This window comes from Helianthus annuus, chromosome 5 (assembly GCF_002127325.2).
Source record: "Helianthus annuus cultivar XRQ/B chromosome 5, HanXRQr2.0-SUNRISE, whole genome shotgun sequence".
Taxonomy (NCBI): Eukaryota; Viridiplantae; Streptophyta; class Magnoliopsida; order Asterales; family Asteraceae; genus Helianthus; species Helianthus annuus.
The window spans coordinates 174126165-174138011 of record NC_035437.2 but is presented as its reverse complement, the minus strand read 5'-3'; the positions used below and the strand labels follow the sequence as shown (position 1 = coordinate 174138011).

At 35.9% G+C, this 11847-nt stretch overlaps 1 protein-coding gene across 2 annotated transcripts; it reads left to right on the top strand.

Moving 5' to 3' along the window:
* Nucleotides 1-416: 416 nt before the first annotated feature.
* On the top strand, nucleotides 417-11487 carry LOC110942255 (PH, RCC1 and FYVE domains-containing protein 1). 2 transcript variants are annotated; one of them, XM_022184007.2, is made up of 10 exons: nucleotides 417-631; nucleotides 716-902; nucleotides 2455-2541; nucleotides 2811-2900; nucleotides 2993-3079; nucleotides 3174-3287; nucleotides 4085-6202; nucleotides 7206-7352; nucleotides 9425-9906; nucleotides 11180-11487. In XM_022184007.2, exons 2-10 carry the CDS (start codon nucleotides 855-857, stop codon nucleotides 11337-11339), a joined length of 3333 nt encoding a protein of 1110 aa, XP_022039699.1. In that variant the 5' UTR covers nucleotides 417-631; nucleotides 716-854; the 3' UTR covers nucleotides 11340-11487. The 2 variants fall into 2 exon arrangements, with proteins under 2 accessions (XP_022039699.1, XP_022039700.1); XM_022184008.2 differs by having other exon boundaries at nucleotides 418-626.
* The last annotated feature ends 360 nt before the right edge of the window (nucleotides 11488-11847 follow it).

Sequence of the window (11847 nt, the reverse complement as noted above, 5' to 3'; positions counted from 1 at the left end):
AGCGGAGCTAAACGTTGTTTGGAAGACGACAAATGGGGTGGGTTACGGAGTGTTCACAAGAACACCGCTACAAGTAGATGCAGGTTCCGACATGTTCAAATCAGATAGACGAAGTGTCATATGGTGATGATTCAGTTTTCGACAGTAACACTCCCAACACCCTTAGATCATACATCACAGATGTAAAACTTTCAATAGGAATATCCTTAAACATTAATAACATAAGTCAAAAGATTGAAACCATAAACCATAGGTCCATAACAGACATGGAAGCTAGTAATTATCATTATTATTGTTATTATTATTATTATATATTAATTAAAAAAGATATAACCGAAATTAATATTAATACTATAAAATAAAAATAAAAAAACTGGTGTTTTTAATAAAAGTTCCAACATTTACTCCGCCAAACAGCCAGAAAAATTCTCTTTTTCTGTCACATATAATATTTATTCAACTCTGCTCACTCCGGCAAGACCACATTCTTCTATCTCATTTCCGATTCCGTCACACCACCGTCAATTCACCGTTGAACACAACCAAACACTCAACCTCTTCCGTTAATTTCACGTCAAGTCAAACGGCGGTCAAAACATTCAACAACAACTTCAAATTCTTCCTCTGTAAGGTATTGCTGGCACACTGTACAGATCTGAGGTGCGTAGCAGGTGATTCCTAGGGTTTATATGACGATTTTCCTTTTTTTTTGCAGTGTCGTGATTCGTGAAGAGAATTTGTGTGTGTTTTGAGAGGTTGATGGTAGTGTGCGTGATTGTTGTTGTTGTTGTTGTTGATGATGACCGGAGATTGCATCGACGGCTGGTGGTGGTCCGGTGAATCTGTCACATGGAATGGCAGATCTTGTTAGTTACGGTAACGGAAACCGTGACATTGAGCAGGTATATTTGTTATGTTTATATTGTGGATAATCAGATGAGTGAGATCTTGTTAGGTTTGAAATGATTAAATCTGTTGCCTATTGTACACTAGTAAATTAGGAAATAAATTATTTATAGAGTTTATGTTGATTTAATTGGGGATTTTACTGTTTAGTGTGTATTTAGATATAGTAGGTGTATATTTGGGGGATAACTTAACTCGTAGGGCTGCAAACGAACCGAACGAACACGAACAAGACCTTGTTCGTGTTCGTTTGTTAAGAAATATATGTGTTCGCGAACTGTTCACGAACACTTATCAAACGAGATTTTATGTTCGTGTTTGTTAAGCAAATGAACTTGTTCGTGTTCGTTTGTGTTTGTTTGTTAATTTTAGACAACGGACAAAAACGAATGTTGACGAACACAAATGAGAACAAACTAATGTTCATGAACACAATGGAAACAAACAAACAAACAAACACAAACAATCGTTCATGAACAAAATATATAATACACTGACACTTGTTAGATATTTAATTTGTCGGAATTTTGAAGTATTTAAATAAATAAAAAAGTTAAAAAACTAAAAACACTAATGAACTATCGAACACGTTATCGAACGTTCACGAACATAAACGAACGAACACGACCTCTGTTCATGTTTGTTCATTTAACTAAACGAACGAAATTTCTTGTTCGTGTTCGTTTGTTAATAAACGAACGAACATAAACAAACTTCCCGCCGAACGGTTCACGAACTGTTCACCGAACGTTTGGTTCATTTGCAGCCCTACTTAAATGTATTGGATGATATTTCTGATATATGATTTATTACCTGATGAATTTGCCAATTTGGTGATTGGATTATGGATGTCATTTAGTGCTAAAACTGAATGTTCTAGACTTCTAGTGGTTGATCGTGAAGTCGATTATGGAGTTAATGTATTTGGCGTATGAGTTGGGTTATACATCGTTAGAAAGTTATAATAGAACTTATATAATATATGTATTGGTTACGAAACTTACATTGACTGATTGCCAGTAGTTGAAAAGGTATTTGTTTGAATGCATACCGCACAAGAACTAGTACATATTCAATGCTATCGGATGGTGTTTCTGATATATGGTTTCTCACCTGATGAAATTGCTGTCATTTTGGGATGAAGTTTAATATTCTAGTAGTTGATCGGGAAGTCGGTTATGGACCATTGGACCGAATGTATTTGGTTTATGAGTTAGGTTATGTATCGTTAGTAAAAGTTACCATATAACGTAGACATATGTATCAGTTATGAAACTTACATTGTCTGATTGCGAGTAGTTGAATAGTTATCTGTTTGAATGCATACTGTAAAAGAATTAGTAGTCTAGTACGTATTCTGTTAGGGCATGGGGTACACGACTACACGTGGAAGTGGCATATGAACTATATACTAAAATTTTTCGATTGGCACGTGTGTATGCGGTACATCTACGCATGTATAATCATGTGGAAAAAGTTCAAAGCATGTCACAATGCTCCTAAAATTTTGATGGATGTCGTTGTTAAATATTTTCTTGTCTTTTGTAGGCATTAATTGCTCTGAAGCAGGGCACGCATTTACTAAAATATGGCCGCAAAGGGAAGCCCAAATTTTGTCCGTTTAGACTCTCTCACGTGAGTTATCAAACTAGATCCATTAACTTAATCTTTTCTTGTATTAATTTTCCTTTTTTGAATTATCGCTACTTGCAACTCTAGATATCGTCATATTCCTTAGAAAAGAACATAGCAAAGAAAAATAATGAATTCATCTCTTGCAAAAGAACTGAAAAAGTATATATGTTATACGTATCTATATCATAAGTTCATAACAAACAACCACATTGCCAATGTATATATATGACGTGATTATGGCTTATGACTTATAATCTGAATATACACAGGACGAATCATCTTTAATTTGGATTTCCAGCAGTGGTGAAAAGAGCTTGAAATTAACGTTGGTGTCTAGAATTATTCCCGGACAAAGAACTGTAAGTATCTGTATCTATAATCCTTTAGTTTTTATTTTTATTTTTTATTCTCGTAAATATTTCATGTTTCTCGTTTATGCACGTGCTACTAGGCTGTCTTCCGGCGTTATTTACGTCCTGACAAGGACTATCTTTCATTTTCTCTCATATATAACAACGGGAAACGATCTCTTGATTTGGTGAGTAATGTTTTTAAATAGTAATATTCTAAAATACAAGTAGCTTTTAATTTGTTTATAAGTTTGATTATTTTAGCTATTTGTTCTTTGCTAGATTTGCAAGGACAAAGTTGAGGCTGAAGTGTGGATTACAGGCCTCAAAGCACTGATATCCTCAAAACAACGTTCCAAGATTGATGGATGGGGTGAAGGTGGCCTCGGTTTTGACGTAAGTTTAACGGGGTGCATTTAAAGAAACCATTTTTCTTTATCTTCATTAATTAGTAGGCCTGTAAATGAACCGAACTAACAAGAACATGAGCATATAATCGAACACATTTTTTATGTTCATGGTCGTTCGTTTAAAACCTAAACGAACAGTTCACGAACGTAAATGAACATAAACAAACAAACTTAAACGAACATAATTTAACAGATAATAAACAACACAAATGAATATTTAACAAATAATAAACAATACAAATGAATATAATTGAACAAACATAAATGAACATAATTGAATAAACATAAACGAACCTGAAATAATTTTTTATATAAATTAGTGATTAATATCGATAAATTCCATTGCAGAACCCAATTTTATTACTAGAAAGCCTAATTACCAATTAGTTATTTTTATGTAAGTAGTTAGAAAGTTCCTTTTATGTTTAATATTCATATAAATACTACTACTTATGTATGTAAACTGAAATGAATATAAATGAACGAACATAAATAAACATAAACAAAACGAACATAAAGGGACGTTCACGAACATAAACGAATGAACAAAACGTGTGTTCATGTTTGTTCGTTTAATTAAATGAACAATAAACTGTGTTCATGTTCGTTCGTTTATTAAATAAACGAACATAAACGAACTTCCCGCTGAACAAGTTCACGAATAGTTCATGAACGTTTGGTTCGTTTACAGGCCTATTAATTAATACGCTGTCTTGCTAAGATCTATTAGTCATGTATATTTTTATTCTGATTTTTTATGTTCACCACTTTATATTATACCAGGACAATAAAGATATAACATCAAACAGTGCAAGCGACAGTTCCGTTAGTGCACCGCAAAATTTAAGTTCCCCAGACGCTTCTGTTAGTACAAATTCAAATACTTCCCCTATGAATTACCGTCTAGAAAATCCTTCCAATTTCGAAAGGTCAAATGTACCTTTTGACCAAACAACTATGCAAGTCAAAGGGTTCGGTTCAGATGTTTCTAGGGTTAGTGTTTCTAGTCAACCAAGTACTTCTAGTCACGGGTCAGCCCAAGATGATTACGATGCTTTAGGAGACGTGTATATATGGGGTGAAGTAATCTCCGATAGTATTATCAAAGTGGGCCCCGATAGAAACACTAATTCTTTAGCCTCTTTAACCACAAGAACGGATATACTTCTACCGAAACCGATAGAAACAAACGTTGTTTTGGACGTAAATCATATATCATGCGGGGTGAGACACGCGGCTCTAGTGACTAGACAAGGTGAAGTATTCACATGGGGTGAGGAATCGGGTGGTAGGCTCGGTCACGGGTTTGAAAAAGACGTTACTACCCCTTGTCTAGTCGAGTCGTTATCCGTTTGCAACGTCGATTTCGTTGCGTGTGGCGAGTTCCATACGTGCGCTGTTACGATGTCGGGCGAGCTTTACACGTGGGGAGACGGGACCCACAATGCCGGGCTTCTCGGGCATGGTAAAAACGTCAGTCACTGGGTCCCGAAACGGATCACGAAATCGCTCGAGGGGCTTAAAGTCGCATCGGTCAGTTGCGGACCGTGGCATACGGCTTTGATAACGTCAACCGGACAGCTTTTTACATTCGGTGACGGGACTTTCGGCGTTTTAGGTCACGGTGACCGGGAAAGCGTTGCCTGCCCGAGAGAAGTCGAATCGTTATCGGGGTTACGAACGATTGCGGTTGCATGTGGGGTATGGCACACGGCGGCAGTAGTGGAAGTAATCGTAACGCGGTCGAGTTCCGGTGTTTCGTCCGGAAAGCTATTCACGTGGGGTGACGGTGATAAAAACCGTTTAGGTCACGGAGACCGTGAGGCGCGGCTCAAACCGACATGTGTCCCGTTATTGATCGAGTACAATTTCCACAAAGTTGCGTGCGGGCATAGTTTGACCGTAGGTTTGACCACATTACGACAGGTTTTCACCATGGGAAGTACGGTTTACGGTCAACTTGGAAACCCTCAATGTGACGGAAAATTACCGTGTTTAGTCGAAGATAAATTATCCGGTGAGCCTGTAGACGAAATCGCTTGCGGGGACTACCACGTGGCGGTTTTAACATCCCGAAATGAGGTTTACACATGGGGTAAAGGCGCTAATGGCAGATTAGGTCATGGAGACATCGAAGACCGAAAAACACCAACTTTAGTCGAATCGTTAAAAGACCGACACGTGAAATTTATCGCTTGCGGGTCAAACTACACGTCAGCAATTTGTCTACACAAATGGGTTTCGGGAACCGAACAATCTCAATGTGCATCGTGCAGACAAGCTTTTGGGTTCACTAGAAAACGACACAACTGTTATAACTGCGGGCTCGTTCATTGTCATTCTTGTAGTTCAAGAAAAGCATTACGAGCAGCTTTAGCTCCTAACCCAAGCAAACCGCACCGCGTGTGCGATTCGTGTTTCGTTAAGTTAACCAAATTGGCTGAAACCAGTGCTGTTAACCGACGAAACATTATGCCTCGGCTTTCCGGTGAAAATAAAGACAGATTAGATAAACTGGAACTTCGATTAGCGAAATCTGGATTACCGTCAAATCAAGATTTAATCAAACTGTTGGATAATAAAGCGGCTCGACAAGGGAAAAAAGCCGATGTATTTCCAGTTCCAGTAGGTCGTTCTTCGCAGACGAATACTTTGTTACAGCTTAAAGACATTGCGTTGGCCACTGGAGGTGATTTTCGTTATATGGTTCCGAAACCGATTGTGACTCAGTCGGTTTCTGGGTCCAGGCCGGTTTCACCTTTTTCGAGAAAATCAAGCCCGCCACGTTCTGCTACACCTATTCCTACAACGTCCGGACTTTCTTTCTCCAAAAATGTTGCTGATAGTTTAAAGAAAACAAATGATCTCCTGAATCAAGAAGTTCTTAAATTACGTGGACAGGTAAATCTCAAAATCTTTATAGCTTGTTTTAGCACTAATTGACCCGTTTAGTAAATGGGTCAAAACTTACACATGTAGCTATGATGTTTTGTTTTGGAGTTCAATGTCATTTTCGTCCCTAGGGTTTGGTCAATTTTGCGACTTTCGTCCAAAGGTTTGATTTTCCGCATCTGGATCCAAAAGGTTTGAAATTTTGCCATTTTCATTTGGCTCGTTAACTCCATCAATTTTTCTCCGTTAAGTCAGCGGTATTTCCGTCTTTTTTGTTAACTTAAAGGCAATTCGGTCTTTTTAGGGGTATTCGGTCTTTTTACATAAAGTGAAAAAGACCAGATTGCCCTTAAAGTTAGTAAAAAGGACGGAAATACCTCTGACTTAATATAGAAAAGTGGATGGAAATACCAAGATTTCAAACCTTTTGGATCCAGATGTGAAAAAACAAACCTTTGGACGAAAGTCGCAAAACCGGACTAACCCCAAGGTATAGTTATTAAAGGCGTTAGGCGCACTCAAGGCACATAGGTCTCGCCTGTGGCCTAGGCGCAAGGCGCAAAAGAAAGCGCGTGCCTGACTAAAAAAGCGCACAGCAAAAAAAAAACTTAAAATATTTTTATATAATAGAAAATTAATACTATTCTTCAAATAAAATAAAACTAAAGCTATAATATAACATTTTATATCGTCTATTTAGTACCAAAAGTTATAAATGCTAGTTTATTAGTGTAGAAAAATAGTTTTCGTTAGATAAAAGTAGAAATCTAGCTGGAATCTTGCCAGAATTTAGAGAATTTGGCCAGAAACTCTCCAGAATCTAGGAAGCTCGCTAAAATGTGCACATGAACCATCACCTGGAGAATTAAAGCGCAATTGCCTCGCCTTGCTAGGAAATTGGGCCTTGGCGCAAGAGGCCATGGCTTTTAACAACTATGTCCCAAGGACGAAAATGACATTTTACTCTTTGTTTTGTGAAGCTATTAAGTTTTTATGTGGATATTTTGTTCAGGTTGAGAATTTGAGACATAAATGTGAAATTCAAGAAGCGGAGCTAATAAAATCAAGAAAACAAGCACAGGAAGCAATGGTATCGGCTGCTGAGGAGTCTGCAAAATTTACCGCTGCAAAAGATGTGATCAAATCTCTTACTTCCCAGGTATTTTTTCTTTCAGTCAAAATATCTTTGACTTTTTGGTTCTTGAGAATTAGGATTTCTTGGAAATTTGAATTCTTGATTTTTGAAAACAAAGGTTTTTTTTTGGACTTGCTTTATACCTCGTAAAATTGTGAAGTTATAGGTTTTGACGTTTTGTTCATCGTACTAATGTATTTTTTCATGATTGATCTTGGGATTCAGATAAATACTTCTTTAAGTTTTTCAAGTACATCTGCAAAATAGTGTTGTTTGGAATCGGATCCCCAAAATGACTTTGTTCTTTTTGACAAAGGATAAAAATAAATGATATCTATATATTAGTTATTAATATTAATATTAAAAGAAATTTATTAAATAATTATTAATAAAATTTATGAGGTTTAAGGAGAGAATGCCATGTGGCATTATTTGTAGTCTTTTATTATAAGTTAGATTAGATTAGATGTTTCTCTAATCACCTTTTTATTAATTATAGTGAACAGTAATGCGAAAATACTAATTTATATTTGAATGTTCCTCTCATCACTTTTTTTTTAACTTAACATTTTGAACTTCTACATTATATTTTAGTACACGCATATACAGATAAATTCTATATATGATTGTTGTATTTTTGCTAGTTATTTTAACTTATTTTCCTGTATAATCTGTCCCTGATTTTCAAGGATTTAGACATTTAGTTAGGGTTCTTTGTATTATTTACATCCAGTTAATCAGAAATTCCATGGTATCAGAGTTAGGCTTATATTTTCTTCTTCTTCCGGTTTTCTTTTTAATCTTAGCCTATCGCATTACTATGTCTAATAAAGACAAAACCTCGACAAAAACCGATCTTCTTCATCTAGTTTATTCCGTCACCGACATCCGAAACAAGGTACGTGTTTTGGATGGCACTACGGTCTCCTATTCCTCATGGGCCACTCTTTTTCAGCTACATGCCCGCGCGTACGGTGTGTTGCATCACATTGACGGTATTAACGGTCCGACCCGTGATGATCCGAGCTATGACTTCTGGGTTAGAATAGACTCCATCGTCTTGCAATGGATAATGGATCTACGGAACGCTTTCAGACGAGTTACTTGTTCGTGTCCTTGAATGTGACTCAACGGCATTTCAAGCCTGGTCCAGAATCAAAAGCATTTTTTTGAATAATAAGGGTTACGATTTTGAACATGAGTTTACGAACCTTACTCTTCGTTATTGCGAGAAACTGAAGGAAATTGATGACCAGAGACTTGTTTTACAGCGGGTTCGTTCGTACAAAACATACCATTTCAAAAATCTCAGTTTTACCTTTTACCCTTTATTAGATCTTATTTTTAAACCCTTCTGATGTTTCGAATAATCCACATTATTATAAAAGACCTCATATGTTTTAAATTCTTTATTTAATATTATTATAAGAGACAGTTATTAGTAATCAACAATTATTACTTTTTTTTGTTTCAATACAAGTTATGTTTTTATATTCTTTGCTTTTATATTATTGCCAACTTAGTTTGTAGTTTATTAGCTTTTCCTTTGAGTTAGCTAAAAATGACTTTGAACATATGAGTAAGAATTATATATATTTATTTCTCTTTAAATTAAGATTTCACACAACATATTAAAAGACAAACAATAGACTCTATAAGGTTTAATATATATTAGTTCATATTTACAATTTTACATTTAAACTAATGTGACACTGAAATTTGAAACGTAAATATTTTTATATGTAAAATAGCATCTAAAAATGCCTGACTAATGCCAATATCTTTAAATTATCGTACTTTTTTTATATTTATATGTAAAATAGCATACCATGAATTTTTATATTTGTTTTAAGTTTTAACAGTTGCTATATTGTATAACTATTTATAACCCTTTTTTTGTAATAATCATAAACGAAAACTGAAAAAAAAAAATCATTTGATAAGTCAAGAAGAAAAAAATGAAAGGGAAGTAAATTTTTTTGCATGTTCTCGAGTTATTGGAAAAATAGTTTTTTTTTTTTTTTTCTGCATCTTCTCAAGTTGTTTATTTTACAATGATATACTTGTATTATAAGGTTTATTAATATATACTGCAGCTTAAAGATATGGCAGAAAGATTGCCACCTGGATCCTATGACCTCGACAGCATAAAGATACCAAACGGTCTGGACTTCAATTCGATCGTACAAAATCCCGATACAAATGCCAACAATCACTCAAAACCAAACCTCCCGATCTCTCCAACCACAGCTTCTACACCGGGCCCCACGGAAACATTCACTGAAACCAAGGAATCAATACACGTGTCAAACGAGAATCATAGCTATTCAGATGCTAGATCTCTTAATGGAAGTGCAGGGGTAGATTTGGGAAATAAGTATTCGTCCGATAACGCAGCTTCACAAGGGGAGAATAATGGGGTCCAAACTAGAAATCCGGCATCCAATAGTGGGAATAATACCTATAATGCCCCTGATCAAGTCGAGGCTGAATGGATTGAGCAGTATGAGCCTGGTGTCTATATAACACTTGTGGCTTTACGTGATGGAACCAGAGATCTCAAACGCGTTCGCTTCAGGTATTATTTCAATAAGGAAAAATTACAAGTTTTGTCCTTTATCTTTATATCACTTTTCAGGCGGTGTCCTTTTCAACGAATGTTGACAGGCGGTGTCCTTTACTAGCTATTTTGTTGCAAGTTTAGTCCTTTACACCTAACCCAGTTAAAAAACCCTGTTAATAGTTGGGTGTAAAGGACTAACTTGTAACAAAATACCTAGGTAAAGGACTAAACTTGCAACAAAATACCTAGTAAAGGACACCGCCTGTCAACAATTAACAGGTTTTTTTAACTGGGTTGGGTGTAAAGGACTAAACATGCAACAAAATACCTAGAAAAGGACACCGCCTGTCAACATTCGTTAAAAAGGACACCGCCTGAAAAGTGGTATAAAGATAAAGGACAAAACTTGTAATTTTTCCTTTCAATAATAATCTTTATTTTAGAAAAGAGTAAAATGCCATTTTCGTCCCTGAGGTTTGGCCAGTTTTGCGACTTACGTCCAAAAGTTTGTTTTTCCGCATCTGAATCCAAAAGGTTTGAAATCTTGCCATTTTCATCCGCCTCGTTAACTTCATCCATTTTTCTCCTTTAAGTCAGGGGTATTTCCGTCGTTTTTGTTAACTTAAAAGGCAATTCGGTCTTTTTCACTTTATGTACAAGCATTTAGCATAATGTTCAAGTATTCAAACGACCGAATTGCCCTTTATGTTAACAAAAAAATACGGAAATACCCCTGACTTAACGGAGGAAAATGGATTGAGTTAACGAGCCAGATGAAATGACAAGATTTCAAACCTTTTGGATCCAGATGCGAAAAAACAAACCTTCGGATGAAAGTCGCAAAACTGGCCAAACCTCAAGGACGAAAATGGCATTCTACTCTTCAGAAAATGATCTATGAAATCATTTGCACTATATTGTTAAGTAATATAATCTTGAGTTAATTACTGTTTTCGTCCCTGTGGTTTGTCAAAAATCACAATTTCAGTTCATTAGTTTAAAAATTGCGATTTCAGTCCCTGTGGTTTCACTTTCGTAACCATTTCAGTCCCTGTACTTAACAGAATAATGGATTGAAATGGTTATGAAAGTGAAACCACATGGACTGAAATGGTTACGAAAGTGAAACCACAGGGATTGAAATCGCAATTTTTAAACTAATGGACTGAAATAGTGATTTTTGACAAACCACAAGGACGAAAACAGTAATTAACTCTATAATCTTTATAATTTCAAACTTGATATGAAGAATAGTATCAAATTGGTAAGATTGTTTTTGTATTTGCAGCCGTAGGAGATTTGGCGAACACCAAGCGGAGACATGGTGGTCAGAAAACCGTGAAAATGTTTACGAAAGATATAATGTTCGCGGGTCAGATAAAGCATCGGTCTCGGCCCAATCCGCTCGACAGTCGGCTGAAACTCTACCATCACCTGCCCAGTATTAAGATCATCTTCCTCCCAATTTTTTTTTTCCAGATTTTATTTTTAGTTTGTGATTTATGAATATATTAGAGGGTTCATTGGTGTTTTTCCATGCATTGTGATGTAGTGTACATATGTTTTTAATTATTTATATGATTATATTTCTGCTAATGTTAAATGTTTTCAAGAGGGGGTTAAACAACTCGGTCAGGCGGGTTGACCCACCCGTTTTTGTACATAATTTCAAGGGTTTTTTTTTTTTTTTTTTTATAACAATCATAACGATATATGGTTGGTTAGTTGGGATCTCTCTTCTAAATCGACATTTGACATAGGTGTATAAAGCTAACTAATTCTCATTGGAGCTTTTGCGATCGACAATTTGAAGTTGTCGACCGATGTAAGCACTCGGATACAAGAAACTGAAAAAAAATTCTCGAGTAATGTGAGAAAACGATGTTAAGATTTGAAGCGAATGAGGTGGCAACTACATATGGATAAGACACATCCTTCGTAGACCTTAAGGCGACG

Coding starts and splice junctions, on each gene's coding strand:
- LOC110942255 (XM_022184007.2), top strand. CDS start 855: ATGGCAGATCTTGTTAGTTACGGTAACGGAAACCGTGACATTGAGCAG. Junction 3,080..3,173: donor GGAAACGATCTCTTGATTTG/GTGAGTAATGTT, acceptor GTTCTTTGCTAG/ATTTGCAAGGACAAAGTTGA. Junction 9,907..11,179: donor CTCAAACGCGTTCGCTTCAG/GTATTATTTCAA, acceptor TTGTATTTGCAG/CCGTAGGAGATTTGGCGAAC.